The 21,254-nt window shown below is 48.8% G+C and overlaps 1 protein-coding gene across 2 annotated transcripts in view; it reads left to right on the top strand.

The window, feature by feature from the left end:
• Positions 1-230: 230 nt before the first annotated feature.
• Positions 231-21,254, top strand: part of smad7 (SMAD family member 7) — a 24,009-nt gene continuing 2,985 nt past the window's right edge. The window contains exons 1-4 of one of the 2 annotated variants that reach the window (XM_023983328.3): positions 231-1,369; positions 2,453-2,506; positions 3,644-3,653; positions 7,354-7,424. In XM_023983328.3, coding sequence (XP_023839096.1) covers positions 901-1,369; positions 2,453-2,506; positions 3,644-3,653; positions 7,354-7,424 — 604 coding nt within the window. In that variant the 5' untranslated portion in view covers positions 231-900. The remainder of the gene's footprint in view (positions 1,370-2,452; positions 2,507-3,643; positions 3,654-7,353; positions 7,425-21,254) is intronic. The other variant, XM_023983327.3, reaches the window with a different exon arrangement.

Raw genomic sequence — 21,254 nt, 5'->3', positions numbered from 1 at the left:
AGATATATAGGCTGTAGGTAATTATTGTAATCAAGACTCTGTTCAGTATTCAATCGGAAACGCAACTACTCTACTCGGGGTAGATTTCCGTCTGGCACTTCAGCGGCTCCAGTTTTGGATTTGCTCATTCGCTTTGGATCTGTTTGGAGGATCCTTTCCTTCTCTCGTAACGTCTAAATCTATGTTGAAGATCACATCAGGTGCAGACGGTTATGATATTTAGAAGATAGGGGATAAAACATACACACTGGCCTTTGTTAAAGCCTTTTTTTGCTCTCGGATCAAGGGCTGTGTGGATTATTTTTTTTCTAAAGAAAACGGACGAGCTTCGKTTTTTTTTCATGGATATATAATTCTAGAATTTTACCAGGATATTTAGCCTACTGGCTCAGACTACCACAAAAATCCTACTCATAACCATATGCGCAAAGTAATGTTACAATGTTTTTCGTTATACATAGCATACTGATGGAATGGAACGAATGTAGCGTTTAATGTTCACAGTAGCCTAGCTCTACATTGTAACAATTTCTCTATGCTGCTATTTTGTATTCTAGATGCTCAGCGTTCCTACATTGACATTAAGGTTTATGTTTCGATATAGCTGTATATTAGTAGTAGGACTATTATAGTGTTATAATACCGTTAAGGTGATGGTTAATTTCTCCTTACAGAGAAGGTTACTATCACGGCAGGAGCCTTGATTTTTTTTTTGTGAGGTTTAGTTTTGAGAAAATTAGACTGGCGTATGCTACAGATTTTCTTTGCTTCTCCACCTCCCAGTTTCTCCATAATAATATATCAGGCTGCTTGTCGTTGCCTGGACTCGGATCCCGGAATCTTCATGATTTGCGGACATCATGCTCGTTTTTTAGCCGGGAAACCCTCTTTTCGTCCCGCATGTTTAGGACCAAACGAACGGGGCTCGTCCGGCGACTCTGGAGGAGCCGTGCGCCCGTCGAGGGCGACGGGGAGGCGGATACACGAACGCATGGATCCGGGGGTTGCTGTATGGGTAAATCGACGAAGGTTGCCGGGAAAACTAGCGCCGGAACGGAGGCTGAATTAAAAGCCCTGACCCACTCGATACTGAAAAAAATCAAAGAGAAACAATTAGAGGGGCTCTTGCAAGCGGTGGAGTCAAAGGGGGGTGCGCGGAGCCCCTGCCTGCTCCTACCCAGCAAAGTGGACACCAAACTGGGTCAGCAGTCTTATTCCCTCCCCTTGCTGCTCTACAAAGTGTTTCGGTGGTCGGACCTCAGGCATTGCTCGGAATTAAAAAGGCTATCTTGCTGTGAATCCTATGGGAAAATTAACCCAGAACTCGTTTGCTGCAATCCTCACCACATGAGCAGGCTTTGTGAACTCGGTAAGTTAATGTTGTTGTTTTTTTAAACAAAAATAATAACAAGAAGGGGAAAAAAAAACATCAGTTATTGCTAATTATATGCATGGTCTATCTGTGTCACTATTATATATTATATGTGGGTAAATTGATTGGCGTGTCACTTTGCCAGACATGTTGACACAATTTACCGGGGGTGTCTATTGCAATAGCATAGGTCAGACTTGGTTGGTGTGACGTTAGAACACTTTTATCAGCATCATCACGTCATGACCATATGGCAGAAGTCCCCTCGTTTTATTCTTTATCTATCTGGGATATAATACAAAATATAGATTTACTTTGAATGACTCCTCACCAGTAATATAGAGATTACAAAGGTCAAAGCAATTGTAATTACATTATGTCCTTATTAATTTATAACACGCAGTATATTATATTATGTCGTCTCATTATTGGTTTGGCAAAGCTTGGCCTAGTTATTGTTTTTTAATTGTATTTATATATTTCTTTTTGCTTTAAAATCTAAATGGAAAAGCTTATAAAGAATTCAAAAAGGCCTATATGTTTATATTATGTTTATTATACCCGAATGCAAGGCCTACTACACATGTTCAATGTGTTTTCCCACTGTCTCGTAAAAAAAATCGAGTTGATTGAACTTGAATGTTTTCATGTCAGAGGTACTACTAACAACAGGCCTACAATATAACACACAAGAGACCTACACAATGTCGAACTATTTTAAATGGCCTAGCCTTTCATGTAGACTATCTTGTGTGTTTGACAGTCAGTCTGGACCAAGTTGGTTTGCTTGCAGCCAGCCCGGCAGCGATTCCGATTTGAGTGTCCTGTTCTGTTGTGAGCCAAAAGAGTGCCGTATCTCCCACAGCCTGAGTCGGAGCCTAGTCAGATAGTCGCCTGGAGGCTGGCGCCAGGCGCCCCTCTGTTTATCTCTCCGCCAGATATCAAGGCAATCGCTGCCTGCCCTGCCTCCAACCCTCACTGCTAACACAAACAGTTTTCCAAAAGAATGCAAACTGTTATCGTACGTTTCTATCTTCCCCTGGACCCTTTTTCTCATGCCTTCTTTCATTTCATTTTCAGAGTCTCCCCCTCCGCCTTATTCCCGATATCCAATGGACTTTCTTAAACCACCCGGTGAGTTTTATTATTACTTATTTTTTTCTTTTMTTTTTTTAAACGTCGTTTTTCATGAATGTTTCTTGAATGTAGGGTACATACGTTGAGGTTTCTGGTTGTGTTTTGTATTTTTTCCCAATGAGTATACCCACTGGGCACCCACTGGTTTAATCAACGTTGTTTCCACTTCATTTTTATGAAAATTATAGTTATTATTCCATTTGTAGAAATGAAAAGGCATATCATAGGCTTGTAACTTATTATAGGTTAAACATAAGTTAATTTCAACAACATTATACTTTTGCCTAGTCGTTTCTAAACAACATTGCTGTTATGACACGAGTGAAAAGGAAGTCTCCTACTAGCTCGGTCATTCACACTATTAGGTGCATTGAGTTCTGCTCTGTGTGTATATGGAAATGCTCCCTGCTCTGTTTTGATTTATGATGGTAGTCAGACTGAGAGTGGCATGCCGGCCCGCGCCATGCAGCCCAGTGCCGACCAGGGCCCTGTAATAGAATGGCAGGTAGCCAAGGCCAGGGCCCATTCCAGACCGGCACCAGCTCTGTAGTGGCTGTCTGTCTGCACAAACTTTTGGCTGGATGGGATGACCTGGCAGGACAGATAAACAGCAGTGGCACCAGAGGACAGAGAGCGAGGAGACACACGCAGGGAGGCTACACACAAACAATCACACACACACGCACGCAAGTTGCACACGCTGTGAGGGCGGTGGTGCCATCTGCAGTGAAGGGAGACAGCTCCGGGGGAGATGTGGATCACACAAGGGGAAAAGACATATATTTCTGGAGCCCTGTTTTATCTGTTGAATTATTCTGACTGTAGATTACAGCTGAGGCTTTGGGAGTGTCACGTGTGTGTGTGTTTGGGGCTCTTGTGTGTGTGTGCAGGCCTGTGGTTTAGTCCGTGAGCCATTTTATAAGGAAGCGTTTGCCAAAAAAAAGTTTTTTTGGTAGTTATTGAATTGCTGTGTGTGTTGCTGCTGTAGACTATCATGGAGCTCATCCATGCCTGATATGGAATGAATCCTTATAGCCTGCTCTACTATGGCCAGGTAGATTTCACGTGTATGTTTAACGTCGAAACGAAACCATCAGATACACGTTCGCCGTTCAATAGACAGAGAACCAAGAGACAGTGTTGAGTTAAGCGAGGTCGCGAGTTGAAGTGTTTTTTGGCGGCGGCTGTGAGTGAGTCACCCCTTTTTATGAATCAGACAGTTTTTGGGTTTCCTGCATGGCTCCGATCAGGCCGCACAGAGGGGACGTTCCAAATACTACACTATTCCCTATATTGTACACTACTTWAAAAAAAWWWTTTTTTATTGTTGTTGCACTATATAGGTAATAGGGTGCCGGGGGTAGGAAGACATCGTTTGGGAGACAGCTTCCTGTGAGGATGCTTGTAGGGCTCCATTAACCGTTTACTACACTTCCTCTGCTCGTTTTGGAGTGCCGCTTCTCAGTGAGTGATGTGGATGAATGCGCCATGTCCCCAGCGAGAGAACGACACACACACACGCACACACACACACACACTCTAGTCGCTCATCTGGTTGTGGTGAGGAGGAGAGAAGAAAGAGAGACGGAGGGAAAACAGAAAAAATAGAAGGGAGGAAAAGCCCGGTGAAACCGTAGAGCAGGAAGCAAGTTTCCCCAGCAGCAGCAGAGATGGAGAAAGTGTCTTGCATTGAACATAGGGGAAAGACGAGAAAGGAAGTCATGTGCGGATGCGATTCTTCGAGGGTTCGGTCTATGTTAATGTGGCAGAGAGAGGGAAACTAAAGAGTGTGAGAGAGGACAGATATTAATAGGACAATGGAGTGGAGCGTGGCTGGGCTGCGGAGGGATAGCAGACACACACACACACACACACACACTGAGCCTAGATGTAGAGGACAGATGAGATGCCTGACAGACAGACATGGGTATTCCCTCTGGGCCAAGGGAGCTGTCAGTCATCCAGTCCTCCCACTCTATATAGGCCCTGACTCCTCTTCCGTGTGTCTGTGTGCACGCCCACGCGCGTGTGTGTGTGTGTCCACTCCAGCTCTATTTAGTCCTCTGACTCCTCACCACAATTTGTTTCACAGGCCACATTACCACGCTAACATCTTACTGGATTACATGGTGGTCTGGTCTGCATAGCAATGTCCTGCCTCATCACGCCACAATAGGAGGAATACCACATGGCGTTTCTCCCACAACACAATGGCGGAGTGCCACTACAGTGTGTACCTGCATATATAACACTTAGCATGAGAGGTATAGGTGTGTGTGTAGTAGTTTTTTTTGGTTTTTTTTTGTATGTAAGCTTTGACTCCACTGGGGTTTGGAGCATGATGTTGTGAGGCTTGTGTACTTGACCAGCAGAACCAGCCATGTACAACGAGGACGAGGGAGAGAGAGAGAGAGAGAGAGAGACAGGAAGGCAGACAGACAGACAGACAGTCCTCCCTGGACCCAGGTCGGTCGCGGGCCAAGTTCAATAGACGAACTGCCATGTCAGAGGCACTGCAAGTCTGAGTGTGTGTGTGGACAGTTTGCCAACAGGACATGAGCGGCAGATGATCAATAGCCAGTCAATAATGAGGGCTTCGTAGTGCATTGATGATTCCAATGTCTGAAGTTTATGCCATAATCATTTGGCTATAAAAAAACATCAACGGGTGGTGTCCTGGTGTGTGTTTCAGTTTCTGTTGCTGCGTGCGTAAATCTGAACAGGAGTGTGTGTGTGTGTGTGTGTGTGGGAGAGAAGGACAGAGAGAGAAGTTGTTTATTAAGGAACAGGATTCAGATGGACGTGTCAGCCTGTCTCTCCACACTGCCAAAAAATGGTCCGTCTCAAAGCTGCCGGCGTCAAACGCTAGCTGCCTGCCTCTCTCTGTCTCTCTCTGTCTCTCTCTCTCTCTCTCTCTCTCTCTCTCTCTCTCTCTCTCTCTCTGTCACTTACTTTAAATCACTCTGTTTTCCTCTTTCCCACACTCTTTTTCCACATTTTCTGCTTTACACCCCGGCCCTGTGACTTTCTATCTACATCTCTCTCTCTTCCACCCCCCCCTCTCCATCTCTCTCTCTCAGTAGGTCTTCCAGGTTTTGGGTCTGGACTAGCTCCACCTCAGCTCCCGGTACTGTGGTGAACCGTGCCCAGGAAACCAGGCCTGCCTCCTGGACAGCCATGAAAGAGAGGCAGGCTTGCTTGACCCGTGGCCCTGTATCCCGTTAGGTTGACCACAGTACCGTTTTGACAGAGTCCTTTTGGATCCTGTGGAGGCCGAGACACAGTCCACATACTGGAACAGATTCGTTGCTGACTCACACAGACCGACGCATCGGCAGTAGTCTTATAGACCAATCATAATGCTACAGAGGGACGTTATTACACTCCGTAGTGGAGCTATGAACGCTACATAAAAGTGTCATTCGTACCCACCTCCCTTGCTGCTACATCTCGCGACACCACAAGAACACAGGGGGTTGATTGTAGCAGGAACGGGGGGGGGGGGGAGACCAAGGAGGAGAGGAGAGGGAGCAAGAGTTTCCTCTGTCGGCTAGTATGCCATTAAGAAAATGCGCTATACACAGTTTTGAAGGCTGGGGCTATTTCCTGTTTCCTTCATTGTTTCGGGTTTGATGGAGTGTGTCCTGCTGAAACGGTACAGTCCTATTAGRGACTAGGTGTCCTCAATGGCACCCTATTCCCAATGTAGTGCACTGTTGACCAGGGCCCGTAGGGAGTCCCATAGGGCTCTGGTCAAAGGTAGTGCACTATCTAGTGAATAGGGTGCCATTTTGGGCCACAACCGGGCTCTGATAAGTGAAGTAGTGCTGGTCTGCAGTGGAGTCAGACGTGTTTTTCAAGTCAACGCCTCTTTCCCCTCCAAGCCGGGCATTTATTTATTCTGGGCCTCTTAGAAAGTTTGAGGAAAAAGGAAAATGTGATTGTGTTGGGAGGAGCGGTTGGTTTTACGGGGTTGGGACTGGGAGAAGGAACAGAGCAGGGCCGCTGCTGTATGTTTTAAGGGCTGTGTGTGTCTGTGTGTGTGTCGAGACCTGCCAGAGGCCTGTCGTCAGAGCCTCTGCCAGGCCCCCCCCCCCCCCTCCCTCCCTCTCTGTGTCTCCTCTTTCCCCCTCTCTGCTCCAACATGGCCGCTCATAGTTGTCTCTCTGAGTGAAGACTTCTGAGGGATTTATGCGGATTAGTGGTGGCTAGTGTTGAAGGCCGTTCACAGTGGCAGGCCTCCCGTTTAGTAGTCACTACTATTCATATCTGACGAAAGGAGCTGCTAAGACTTGATGTGTCTCCGAGATATCGCCTACTGTCAGTGATGTCCGCTTATCCGGGCTAACTAGGCTTGAGAATCTGATCTCTTTTGTTTTTGGGTCATATTACTGGTGCAATGTCAAATGTCCAGTCTTGGAAATACTGTACAATTACAACAACAAAAAACGACAAAAACATAATACGGGTGTGTTTTGGGGGTCATTCCACCAGAAAGTAGTGCATTTGAGTAGTGCAGTTCGTATTAGTGAGCTGTGTGTGTGGTGGATCCGTGAGGTTATTATAGACTCCTGGCTAGCTGTTCTGAACTGACTGAGTGACTCCCGGAGCTCAGTTGGTCCAGTGGTCTTCATTAGGCATTTATTTCACTGTGTGATTGACCAGCTTCTCACAAGGCTGCTCTCCCTGCTCATCACTGTGTCGTTTTGATCTCTCATTCTAACACACACACTTCTCTCTCTCTCTTCTTCCTCTCTCTCTCTCTCTCTCTCTCTCTCTCTCTCTCTCTTCTCTCTCTCTTCTTCTCTCTCTCTCTCTCTCTCTCTTTTCGTCAGATTCTCTAGACTCGGTGGGCCTTCATCCAAAACTGGGAACTGGGAGGGAACTACCTACTCGGCCCCTGTGGGGCTCTCAGGTAAGACGCAAGGCCGTGGTTTTTATTTTTCTCTCTCTCTCTCTCTCTCTCTCTCTCTCTCTCTCCCTCCCTCCCATCCTCCCTCTCTCGCTCTGTCGTGACGCGGTGGCTCGTCGGAGGGGCCCCTACTTCCCCTCTTCGCTGTAATAAAAGAAGGGAGGCGTGTTTCTAGAGATCCAATCCACATAAATTCCTCCCGGCTCTTTGAACAAGCGCTCTCCTCCTTTCATTTTCCCTCCATGCTGTTTTGTTTAATGTAATCCAAACAGAAAGGGGGGGAAAAACACGCTGTTTGCTTTAGAGAGCGCGCTGTATGGTGTGTGCGTGTGTTTTTGCCTTGGATGAGGATCTGAGCTGAGATGTTATGCCGTGCGCGCGCGCGCGCGCGCGTGTGTGTGTGTGTATACATTTTGAGAGGCGATAATCGTGGCATCAGTGGATGACAAGGGGGCCACAGCATCTAAAGCTGGACAAAGCCTTGTCATCACTATACCTTCCATGGACACAGACATGCAAGCTGCTTAAAGGGTTGGTTAAGGTTGGCTGGTCATGGGGTTGAGTCCACGTTATTCGGAACACAATGCACTCAGCTAGCAGGGGAGGTCTGCTACCCTTATTAACCTGTGTTACTGCTCTCTCTGTCTCTCTCTCTCTCTCTCTGTCTCTCTCTCTCTCTCTCTGTCTCTCCCTTTCCCTCTCTGGTAATAATAATATGTTCTGTACCCGAGGGAGGGAGGTGTGTTTGGACGGCCTCTTCAGTCTTACATTTTCTCCCATAATCCTGCAGGCCGTACCACCTTTCTCGCGTCTCTCTCCATCTCGGGGTGAAAGGAAAGGAGGGGGGGGAGATAAAGAATTCACTCCTTCCTCCAGCCTAGCTGTGCTTTCTCCTCTCTCTCTCTCTCTCTCTTCTCTCTCTCTCTCTCTCTCTCTCTCTCTCTCTCTCGTTCAGATGTTTCTCATTACAGAGGACTTTAAAGGCTTTTATGTCAGTTGGTTGGGGGTGCTTAGCTCGCTCACTGCGTATTTCCCCCCCCCCCCCTCCTTTGTTTAGGAGAGAGCTTGGTGGGTTTGGTTTTTTTTTGGGGACTTGGTCAGGACGGAGGGGGAGGGTCAGCAGTCTCCAGATAGGGGCTTTTTAGATTGGGGACTTAGATTGTAAGCTGGGCTGGCGGTCTGGCCGAGTGTATAAACACAGAGCGAACAACGCCTCCTGAAACAGAAGAGCGCAGCTCTCCGTCTCTCTGTGGCGGAGAGGTTTTTTAGCCTGTTTCTTAGAACCCCGGTGCAAACTGTGAAACCCTAGACCGGAGTCTAACTAGCTAATCCCTCTCTCCCTCCTCTCCCACCTCTTCTCCTCCCTCAGGCATGCACCCCTCCCCTGTTTTCCTTCCTGGCTGAGCCAACGCAGGGCGGCCAGCCCTAGTGAATGGGGCTCAGTGAGGGGAGGGAAGGGGGGGCAGTCAGGGAGGGAGGAAAGGGCCTGGGTGCCTGGAGCCAAGGATTTGATTTCTCTGGCGAGGGAAGAAAACTGTGCTCTCCCCCGGCGCTCTCACAAAAGAAACATGCCTCTCCCGGAGGCTCCATGTTGACCTTTTAATTCACTCGCTTTGCCCTTTTTATGTTGCTACCCAGACGTATTTACCGAAGAGGAGAGGGAGGGAGGAGGATTTGTACTGCTGTTATACATGCATACAGTACACAGCCTATTCAAAATGGAATATGACATTCAAGGAAGATTACCTAAGCCTAAGTATGTCACACATGAAGCTTTTATATTCCTCAATAAAAAAAAAAACGCCAAATCATTTTGCAACCATCTGCAGTTAAGGCTCTAGATGTTGACAAAATATTTGTGAACGAAACGATATTTTGGCAGCACACTAAATACTTGAAATCACTTGGGGCCTCCCGAGTGGCGCAGCGGTCTAAGGCACTGCATCTCAGTGCCAGAGGCGTCACTACAGACACCCTGGTTCGAATCCAGGCTGTTTTACAACCGGCCGTGATTGGGAGTCCCGTAGGGGTGGCGCACAATTGGCCCGGCGCCGTCCGGGTTTGGCCGGTCTAGGCAGTCATTGTAAATAAGAATTTGTTCTTGAACTGGCCTAGTTAAGTAAAGGTTAAATAAAATAAAAAGCTAACAAAGAGAAAAAAAACTATGGGGGATAAAGAGCAATAGCAAATCCTCTTTCTGTCTTTCTCTCTCCACCTTTGTGGTCTGGTTGGCTCCGGATCGGGACGGCGAGACAGACGAGTGCTCTGCTGTAGATTATCTAGTGGGAGGAAGACACACTAGTTACTGTGGAGCTGGCCTGCACTGGTTAGGAATATATTCTGCTGGGATGCCCCTAGCCTCAGACTCGTCCCCGTTTCCTAACCTCGGCCTTCTGTTGTCCTGGAAAGCAGGGTTATTAAGGAGTTAACCTCAACGGTGACAGTGGCGAGCACAAATGCAAACTAGGCTGCCTGCCGGACTAGGAACATTGAAGCCTCCTCTAGCACCATCATCTGAGTGGAGCAGAGGGAGGCGAGCCAGGGATGGCCGGAGAGACTGGCAGTGGGCCGGAGAGACTGGCAGTGGGCCGGGGGCTGGGCCAGGATCGGGCCGGAGGCTAGGGCAGAGGGTCACGAGTCCCGGATGGACAGAGACCAGAATTTGGCCATAGTAGTGGGTCTGTTCTTTTGTATCTGTTGGCCCCTGTCTCTCTGCTCCAGTTCCTCCTACTCATGGTTGTTCTCCTGGCACAGACAGGTCCCCTAACCCTAGTCAGGGTGGGCTTTGTGTTTCCTGTTCAGTTTGTGATTGTTKTATTTGAAAGTAATATTCATGGCTGAAGTGTTTAAAATATTYGTTTGGGGATGCGGACAGGGACCTTGCTGAGTGGGTGGGGGGTTGGTATAGTAATCAATCAAATGTATTTATAAAACCCTTTTTTACATCAGCAGATGTCACACAGTGCTATACAGTATAGTAATGGTACGGCGGCTATTGGTGATTCATGGTGTGTACATCGGGGTGGGCGCCAAGCATTGGGAAACAGGGGTGATGAAGGTGGTTGAAGCTGGCCCAGATGAGGTGTGGACTGTGAGGTGGGGGTGAGGAAAGGGTAGGTATTGTATGTACGTATCTCCTGTGGGTGCGTTGAGACTTGGGTGGTGGGGTGGGGGCGTCGGACACAGTCAGGTCACAGGGGGCAAGCTGTTCTATCTCCTGTCCTTGGGTGCACTGCGCGGAGGAGTGCTGGGGGGCCACATGACTTTGTTGTGGGCGACAGGGTCGGGAAGGGGGGGGGGGTTAGGTGTTGTATCATCCTCTATTCTATGGGCCTGTGTCGTAGTGGCTGGGACTCTGTGCGTGTGAGTAGCGGTGGGGTCGCGGTTCAAAGCCGGAGGTGGCATGCCTGGCTGGTGCCGGCTAGGAATGACCCCGTAGTGCCTGGTGTGTAACCAGATCCTTCTGGCTCACTGCTCTGCTGTGGTGGCGCTGAGCTGAAGGCATTGCTGTGTGTGTGTGGTGTGGTGTGTGTGTGTGTGTGTGTGTGTGTGTGTGTGTGTGGTGTGCTGTGTGGTGTTGTGTGTGTGTGTGTGTGGTGTTGTGGTGTGTGGTGAGAACAGGCCACGGCCTTGGGCCGTCAGACGCTGGGATAGAATGACCCACACAGGGACATTGGCTGGCTGGCTGAGAGGGCACACACACACACTGGATGTCGGCCTACTGTCACACAGGCGCTAGCCTAGCTTCCTCTTCTCAGCAAGTTAAATTTAGGTTGAAGTATATTATTAAACTGTTAGCTCGCGAACCCAGCCTCTAGCCCCTCTGAACTGGCTATTAGCCACTTAACATAAGGAATAGGCTAGGTGACTCTGGGAACATTTTAATGGGGTTTCTTCTTCCGACCGTCAAGTTGACCGTGAAGACCAGTGAGTGACCCGGGCTGTAGTAGCCTGTCTCGTGGTACTATGTTAGTACTTGGTATTGTGGTACTGAAGTATAAAAACCTACTCAGTCTGTACCTTTTCTCTTTCCGTCTCACCGTCAACGTTCAAGTCTTACAAGCCTATACCTCTCCTCTCTCAGTCCTTTCACCCTACGCCACGTTCTCAGTCTCTGCGTTTGTCAGCGAGCTCCTTATTGTCCCCGGGCCCCACTCTGAGAGGTGAGGTGAAACTCTCCAGAGAACAGCTCCAACAGAGCAGCCACAGTCTACAGTCCCCCCCGCTAGTTACATTCCTGTCTTGTTTGGGTTAACAGAGAAGGAAAGGGCAGGCAGTCACAGGAAATTACCTCATGTGTTTGAGGAAAAGGCAATGGACAAGGGAGGGAGATGAGGGTGGCCTCCTGTGAATGGAAAGCAAACATTGAAGACAGTCGGTGAGTGAAACGAAAGAGGGGAGCGAGTTAGGCTGAACAGAACGCCCGGTGCGTCACAGTTTAGAGAGATCCCTGATTAATCAAATGGCCAAACCTTCTCTCGCTTTTCAGTTCAATCCCCAAACTTATTTTATGTCTCTCCTTTGTTTTTCTTACTTGCAGAGAGAGGGAAAAGGGCCCGGGGTCAAAGGAGAAGCAGTTCTTTCTCTCTCTGTAATTTCAAAACAGCCCTCTCCTCGGTGTTTGCGTCCCAACTGGCAACCTGCTCACTTTATAGTGCACTACTTTGACCCGCGTGGGTCTCTGGTCAAAAGTAGTGCACTATACAGGGAATAGGTTGCCGTTTGGAAGGCGATCTGTGTGTTTCTCAGTTGACTGAGCTGCGCCGAGCGAGGAACTTTCATTACTTTCCACTTCCTCTCCAAGAGCTGCGGCCAAGGAGTTCTCTTGGCGGGCGGGGAGTTAATTTGGTTCTGGCCGTCCGCGGTTCCCCACCCACTGTCATTATGGTGCATGAATCTGAAAAACGGTGAGAGGGGGAGGATTGAAGAGGAAAACCAGTCCAGTTATTCTACATGGCCGGGCATTTAGTTTAGTTCAGGCTCTCTACACATTAGTAGTAAATGCCCAGGCTCAGGCTGGGCCCCCAGGAAATCACACAAACCCACTCTGTGACTGTTCCGTGAGGCTCCTATCCCCATCTCCAACCCTAACCTCAACTATATTTATTACCCTCAACGTTTCCTCCTCCAGTTCAGTCAGATTCCTTTGCTCTAGGCTTGAGGGAACAGAGTTGACAGAGTTCTACCTCTGGCCAGGCAGAGGCCCTTGCCTTTAGTTGTGTGAGAGTTTTTCCTGGGTAGAGTTTTTCGCTGGGGTGTTTTTTTTGGGGGGGGGTTGTACCTTTGGGCAGGCAGAGAAGAGTGAAAGGTTAGGGTGGGACTTGGTTATGTAGCTGTGTGGTGTTCTGAGAGAGAGTTGGTGGGAGGGCGGCAGGGAACAAGGTGGCCATTGTTTGGCCTCGGCGGCTCGAAGGCAGCGGCTTTTCACATAACTCATTATATGAAGATGATCAAAAGAGAGAGGGGAACATTCCTTCTCCCTGGTGTGTTTTTTCACCGCCGACAGTCCCCTAGCCACGAAGAGAGAGAGGTGGAGGGATTGCGAGGTAGAGAGAGAGATATTTCTGTGTAACGTGCTCTCTCTTTCTGCTTTTTTTTTTTACATTTCTTTTTTAACCACAGCCAGCCAGACCATTCATGTGTAATCCGTCAGGAAAGCTGGTTGGTTACAGCAGATGTCCGGGTACCAGCACCCCTGCCTGCCTGCATGACAGACAGTACAGTCTCTGTCCCATCCACATACCTATGCCCAGGTCTCTAGGACGTGGCTGTGGCTCAGGGGAACTCATAGATCTGCCCTAACCCTAAACCACATAAATGTACCACGGATAGTATTTAATAATCAGTTATGCTTTTCAAAACATCAACAAATAGTTTTTTTATTGACCAACTGGCCTGACTGGTTGCCTGGCGGGGCAGCACGATGGTCGTTGCCGTGGCAGCGTAGCCTGGCGCCCGGTTTGGTTCCCACGGAGATCCCTGACATCCCGATGTAGAACAATGCAGCCGGTTGTTCGGTCTGTGTCGCTCCGGCTACAGCGGTGTCATTGGGACAGGGTTCTAGTCAAGCCCTGCTCTGGGCATCTCTGTGGTGGGGTGAAGGACCCATGATGATATCATCATTCCTGCCTGCATGCCCAGCACCGTCTCCTTCTCCACCCTGCAGTGTTTGTTTACTCTGTCGGTCAGGGACGTCTAGGCCGGAGGAGGGGGGGGGGGCAGAGAAGGGCAGGGGGGGTCCACCTCCCTGCCTCACAAATTATGTAGTGTTGGAATAGTAAATCCGTTAGCCTGCCTGGGCCGGGGTAGGAAGGGAAGGGCAGGGGTATTGTGACAGAGGCTGGGGGGGTATAGGAACTAGGAAGGGGCCGGGCAGTGGGTTTGTATCCCCTCCCCGTGTGGTGGAAGTAGAAATAATTGTTACACGGAGAGGGGTCTGGTTAGAGAGCAAGGCCCTGGCATGGGGAAGGCTGCACATCCTGAATATAGTTCTGAGGAATACTAGTTTGACTGACAGCACTGGCCCGGCATGGGACTGGATACATGGAGCAGGTTTGGGGTCAATTTCATTTCAATCCAGTCAATTCAGGAGGTAAACTGAAATTCCTGTGATCATCACATGAGTGACCTCCGGGTTGGCCTGTGGAGTAATGATAAAAGCAGGCCTCCAGCTCCCTCTCTGAGAAGATGTGTCCCTGTAGTTGGTGTACTAGTTATTTTTTGATTTATTGTACGCATTTGTTCAGATTTATAAATACATTTAGAAACACTAGCTACATGTCCCCCCCCCCCCCCCCCCCTTTGTGTATGTGCAGCCACTCATGTCCCCTTCCTGCGAATTGGGGCTCGTATGTCTGTACGGACAGACTTCCTGACTGGAGGAAAGACTGCTGACATCTTCCCTGTTATGTAATACTTCTTCCCTAATTAGACATTTCCCCCTTCATTGGCAACCCTATGGGAACAGGACAGGGTCTACCAAACAAAAGCAACACTGTCACGCACCTCTCTCTCTCCTCTCTCTCTCTCTCTCTCTCTCTCTCTCTCTCTCTCTCTCTCTCTCTCTCTCTCTCTCTCTCATCTTCTCTCTTCTCTTTACCTCTCTCTCTCCCAGCCTTAGGTCAGTAGAGCCGTTCCTCTCCTCTCCCGTCCCCTCTGTTGTGGTTTAGACTGGCTGGAGTTTTACCTTGGCTAATTGCTGGGGGGGAAGGGGCCTCTTGAGATGTTGCTGCTGTCAGAGGGCTGGATGCCTCAGGAAAAAGATAACATTTATAGAAGGGTAATAACTCTGCATGCCCCGCCCTGGATCCCCCGAGAGCTTCCACCGAGTGTCTGTGCGCGTGTCTGTGTCTGTGTGTGTGTGTGTGTGTGTGTGGTGTGTGTGTGTGTGTGTGTGTGTGTGTGTGTGTGTGTGTGTGTGTGTGTGTGTTGTGTGTGTGTGTGTGTGTGTGTGTGTGGTGTGTGTGTGGGTTGTGTGGTGTGTGTGCTGTGTGAGCGTGTCTGCGTGTGTGTTTGGCCTGTCTTCTGGCCTGCGAGTGTGAGAACCATATTCTTCTTGGATCTAGCCGAGCCTCTGAATTATTATTATTATTATTAAGTTATGGTCCTATAATTATGTCAGCCGGCTAGCTGGGCCATTCGCTCCAGTGACTGTACTGTACCGACGTGATTCCACCTCTCAAGCACTGAATGTCTCCCCTAGTCAGGATAGTTGAGCACTTGTGTATTGTGACGATACATTGTTTTGTGTATTTGCACAAGACCTAGAACAAAGCCAACTTTATAAGAACTATAGGACCTAAAAGGTCTCGTGTGTGTGTTCAGAAATCTATACGTACCAGCCTACTAGATCGTTTTAAGATTGACGAAGTATGCAGCCCCTCCTTTCGTTAAAGTCAGTTCAGCTGTAGTCAAACGGTGGAAGAGGAGGCCAGGCAACCAGCCAGGCAGGCAACAGAAAAGAGGAGAACGCAGATATGAATGTATTGTCATGACCTGTGACCCCTGGAATAGACTTGCCCCAGGCGGAGCAGGGTGTTGAGGCTATGACCGCCTGACTGAAAGACAAAGACGCTTCCTCCCTCCGTGTCGAGAGAKAAAAGGGTACCTGAAAAGCCAGGCTAAACAAGAACTCATTCTCAGGTGTCTTCTCCGTATTTACCGATGTTGATAGTGTGTACTCACACTTGAAGGTTAAACAGCAAGTGGGAAAAAATGGCAAAATGCTTCTGTGCGTCTCGGGTGGTTGGCGGCACCGTATTTGGAGAGTATGCGCTCGTGGTAATGGCGAGAGCGAAATCAGTGGAATTGTATCAGATGTATCAAACACATGGTTTCCGCACGGTTCGTTCCATTCCCTCCATTTCTGCCATTATTATGAGCCGTCCTCCCCTCAGCAGCCTCCTGTGGCGTGTGTGTGTTTGTATACGCCTCAAACCAAATTGKATTTGTCACGTGCGTCGTAAACAACAGGTGTGGACTAACAGTGGAATGATTAGTTACGGGCCCTTCCCACCAATGCAGAGAGAGAAAAAAAWWAAATAATTGAAAAATAATAACACGAGGAATAAATACACAATGAGTAACGATAACTTTGCTATATACACAGGGTACCCGTATCGAGTCGGTGTGTGTGTGTGCGCCTCAGGTGTKTGATTGTGTGTGCGTGCATGCACGCGTGTGTGTCTCACAGTGTGTGTGTGTGTGTGTGTTTGTGTAGACAGCCAGAAATAGTAATGATCGGAGTGTGGAGTCAGACAGGATTAATCGTTAACTTTTCCAGTCTGCTGTGCTCGCTGTCTCCAGTCTCTCCCTCCTCCCCTCCCCCTCCTCACTCTCTCTTCCCCTCGTCTCTTCCTCCGCTGCCCAAAAGTCTCAGCTACAGCTGGCTACCGTGGGCTGTAAAAGCGAGGAGCAATTAGAAGGGTAATCCACAGGGGGGTGAGGGTCGAAGTCTTCTTCCCTGTGGAATGGAGCTAGATGTTACACACTGTTGGAGCACCGAAAGAACACGCTTCTTTCAAAGTTGTGAAAGGGAGAGCTTCCCTCTACTAGCTTGTAATCTTGCCTTTTTAGTGTAAGATAAATATACAACTGTGATATCATTTTAGTTTTGTCTGCTTTTTGGGGGGGGGGGGGTTAAAGCAACTCCATTAGCTAGCCGGAGTATGTATTGACATTATTGTAGACCATCTACCTGAGTCTATAAGAACAGGGGCTGGCTCAGAAAACAGGCCAAACAAAGATCCTTGGAGCAGATGGCAGCAGCCCAGCCTAGTAATCTTCATGTAGATAGGAGGGGGGACTTGAGACAGCCACGCAAGTATTTGCCCGTGTCCCAAATGGCACCCTACTTCCCTGTACAGTGCACTACTTTGCTATATAGGTAATAGGTTGTCATTTGGGACACGTCATTTGTCTTTGAGAGTATATCGTTTATTTTGGTTGGAGTGGAGTGGCGGGGCAGAAGGGGGGGGGGGGGGGGGGGGGGTAACGTGTCCTGCTCCCCCCTCTGTTCCTCTCTGTGTTCCACTCTGTACCCTTCAGACCGACCCCCGTTTGAAATGACGCCAGCCTACGACAAACAAAAACAGCGTGCACAGAGAGAGAGAGAGATGAAAAGGAGGGCGCTGTACTCTGCTCCACTGCAGTAGGAGGGAAGAAGAAAGCCGAGAGAGYGAGAGAGAAAAAGAGGGAGGGAGAGTAAGTGGAAACAGTGCTCTGGTGTTGGCTGGGTTTGGAATGTCCCTCCTGGGCCCAGAGCAGAGAAAGGCAGAGCGGAGCCTGTCCTACAGTCTGGAAGAAGGAGGGAGGAAAGGAGGGAGACGGAGAGAAGGAAGAAGGAGGGCTGCCACCGGCCCGGAGCTCAGGGCTGTAATTCATCTGCCTCTCTGTGGTCATGCTGACGGCAGGCCCTCTCTGACTCTCTCCCTGTGTGTGTGTGTGTGTGTGTGTTTGTTTTCCTGCCTGCCTGTCTGCCTCCCCTCTAGAGAGGAATAAACCCTGGCTGCGCATACATATAGACGGCACTACAGCCACTGTGCCACAGCGCCTGACAGACGGACAGTCAGGGGAATTAGACGTAGCCTGCAACACAGGGAGACAGCCACAGCCCCAGCCCCATGGGAGAGAGCTGAGAGAGGGCTGAGGCCCTCCGCATTCTTTCTCACACACACACACACACACACACACACACACACACACACACACACACACACACACACACACACACTCTGCTGGAGGTCCATAGTTTTGCTCTTGTGTTAGTAGACGCTCCTAACGCATGGGAGAACTCTGAATGTGTTTAAAACCTGGTTGTGAGTGGTATGTAAATGCCAGGGGAAAAGGGCCGGTGTGTTTTAAGGAACTCTGCGAGGCTCATGGCGGCCAGGTCTCTCAGTGTGCAGTGTGCCATTCCTGTTTCATTTCGCGTGAGCCCGCTGTTTGTCAGAACAAGCTGTGAACACACTCCTCTCAGGACTAGGCTGTGTGTGTGTGTGTGTGTGTGTGTGTGTGTGTGTTGTGCGTTGCGTGCGTGCGTGCGTGCGTGCGCGTGCGTGTGTCCCGCGGGATGGAGGTGGGCTTTCAAACTGCTTATGTGTCCTCCCTGTTAGTCAGTTAGCCTTAGTGTCACTGCGCTGCCGTAGCTATGTTTTTGTATTGCGGTAGCAACTCGCAACAGTCCGTTAAGGGTGTTAGCTGTCACCGTTTTAGTGGTTAATCATTACTGTAGACTGTCTCTAGATGGTGTTGCTAACCTTAGCGTCTCTGTCTTACTGCTACCGAGTCTGTGTTTGTGGTTTAACAACTGGCTTGTTACAGTCAACTGTAGCTTGGTAGTTGGTTGGTTTTTAGCCGTAACTTTGTCACGGCTGTGTTATGGTTAACTGTAGCTTAGTAGCCGTGTTGTAATAGTCTGTTGTGGTTCACTGTAGCTTCGTAGTTGTGTTGTAACCCGTGTGTGTTGGGTGGGTTTAGGCGTAGCTTTGTCACGGCTGTACTAGAGGCTTGGGGTCCCTCTCCCTGTCTCTCGGTGTTCCGGCCCTCAGGCCAGTAATGCTCTTATCTAACACTTTAGAATGCATTCTATGCTGTCGTTAGGGTGGCTGTCCTGCGCTGCCACCGTCATCGTCACAGCAATGCAACGGAAGACGGCCAAACAGCGGGAGGGATGGAAGGGACGTGTCTGGCCCTGCAGGGTGACGTAGTGTCGACTGATGCCCCTGGGGACCGAAAGTTAGCTGGACAGACACATACATAGCTGGACAGACTGTCACCGCAGGCAGTGACAGCAGGCACAGCGATAGATAATAGTGTTGTAATTGTATTTCTGTGGCGGAAGGACTGCGAAGTTTGGGCTCACTTGTAAAGAGTGTGTGTGTGTGTGTGTGTGTGTTTGAGGAGGACACAGAACTGCAGGAGTAGGGGCTCTTTTATGTATCTCTCTCTCTCTCTAGTCCCTCCCTACCTCTGTCTCTGTAGTTGTGTGATGAATACCTCAGTGGTTTCAGGCTGTGATGACAGGCTCAGGCAAGCAGCCGTGTAATGACCTCCGACGCCAGCCAGCCCAGTCTCTCTCTCTCTCTTCCTCTTTCTCTCTCTCTCTCCTCTTTCTCTCTCTCTCTCGCTTCCTCTTTCTCTCTCTCTCCTCTTCTCTCGCTTCCTCTTTCTCGTCTACTCTCGTCTTTCTCTCTCTCTCGCTTCTCTTTCTCTCTCGCTCTCTCTCCCTCTTTCTCTCTCTCTCTTCTCCTCTCTCTCTTCGCTCTCTCTCTCTCCTCTTTCTCTCTCTCTCCTCTCTCTCTCTTTCTCTCTCTCTCCTCTTTCTCTCTCTCCTCTCTCCTCCCTTCTCTCTCTCCTCTCTCTCTCTCAGTCGAATAAAAACACAGAGGAAAGGAAGGGGGGGGTTAGTGTGGGGTGTGCAGGGAAGAGTAGAAGAGCACAGCCCACAGGTGTGCTCTAAGAGCTTTGCCTCGAGTCACGTCACATCCAAGGAAACATGAGAATATTAACTTTGAGCCTTTAAGATGGCACACACACACAACACACAACAACACACACACACACACACAACACACACAACACACAACACACACACACACACACTAAGACACCACACACACACACACACACACACACACCAGACGAACAGACAGAGCACATAAATAGCGGCCTCCTCACCTTTTATGCTCTTTTCTCAGTACTTTTCTTTTCAGTCGGTTTGAGGAATGTTGTTTTTTTGTTGATCAAATGTAATACTAACTTTGTTCCTAATAGTGGGGAGTAGCTAGGTGGATTTACCGATGAATTCCCTCGGGCCATGAATCAGCCGTAATTTTATGAAAGAAATGTTTCTCCTCTCCCCTACCTATGTTTGTCTTTTCCCTTTTTTCCCCCACTTAGTCTCTAATGAAGGTCTGGAACTGTGGTCCGAAGATGGGTCCCGCTATTCCCTATCTCAAGGCACTCCATGCCCTGTTCCGGAGAGCCTACACGTCCTGTAAGGGTTTTCACTCCACACTGTTCCGTTAGAGCAGGGGTGCAAAGTCAAATGGACGGAACGGGCAAATAAAAATTTAGCTACAAGCCGAGGGCCGCGACTGTTTCGAATGTTATTGAATTTTTTTTAAATGAGCGCATATAGTTAGCTGAACCTAATTGAACCTACTGAAAACTAACAATATATTCTTTTTCAGCAGCTGCTTTTTAGATTGATGGAAAACTGGTCTATCTCTTTCGGCAATGGTGTTTACTGCTCAACTCACATTTAAAAGAGTTGCTTTTTTTTCTGGCAACTTCGTCAAACTTATTAATAATGCAGTTATTTTGGATTGAAACATCTCCGTAATGGCGGCTGATTTAAGCGATCTTTCTGCCAAATAAAAACTGGCTTGACAGAGCTGGCCTTGGTGATTTGGCTTTTTTGAACGAGCTCTGTGAGATTTGAGGCGTCGTTTTATAATTCTCTGCTTTGTAGCCTTTGTTCCCATGTCCATATTCTGTTTTTGTCCGGTGTTTTGTTTCAATAAGTGTCGTTCAGATTAATACTCTTTTCAGTAACCGCACATTTCTCCACACAAAGAACACACAGGTTTCCAGCTACTCCGTGAACATATACTCCGCTCCACCTTGTTTGAAACCCCGGTTCTAGTGGTCACCTTCCGTTTTGCCATTTTATGGGTATCTGAAAGTTAGATTGTTAACTGTGATGCGACGATGCTGTGCAAATAAATATGAAATGAAGAGCTATGCTCGGTGGCGTCTCGTTGCATTGTGGAAATGTAGTTTGGTGCGTGTAAAAAGATTCTGCGGCTTGCCGGCTTGCTTGCGGCTGCGGGCCGTTCTAATAATAAAATCAAAGATCAATCAGGGGCCGTAAAAACCTTCTCGCGGGCCGGAATGTGGCCGCGGGCCTTGATCTGACATCATGTGCGTAAAGGCTACTCGTCGTGGTTGTCAACTCCCAACCTTTGTTCCCGGAGAGCTAGCCGGCCTGTAAGGTTTTTCACTCCAACCTGTTCCCGGAGAGCTATCGTCTTTGTAGGTTTTCACTCCAGCACGTTCCCAGGAGAGTACGGATGTTGGTTTTCACTGCAACCCTGTTCGGAGAGCTTCCGCCCCCTCCTGTAGGTTTTCACTCCAACCTGTTCCCGGAGAAGCTACCGTCCTGTAGGTTGTCACTCATCGCTTGTTCCGGAGAGCTACACGTTCCTGTAGGTGTGTCACATCCAACCCTGTTTCTGTAGAGCTACCGTAGTCGACTTGCAAACTACTTGTTGTACTCCTCTTAGGCACTCCAACCTGTTCCTGTAGAGCTACCGTCCTGTAGGTTTCACT

This window comes from Salvelinus sp. IW2-2015, linkage group LG4q.1:29 (genome assembly GCF_002910315.2).
Source record: "Salvelinus sp. IW2-2015 linkage group LG4q.1:29, ASM291031v2, whole genome shotgun sequence".
Classification (NCBI taxonomy): domain Eukaryota; kingdom Metazoa; phylum Chordata; class Actinopteri; order Salmoniformes; family Salmonidae; genus Salvelinus; species Salvelinus sp. IW2-2015.
The sequence above is the reverse complement of the archived record's forward strand: the minus strand, read 5'-3'. Positions and strand labels throughout refer to the sequence as shown.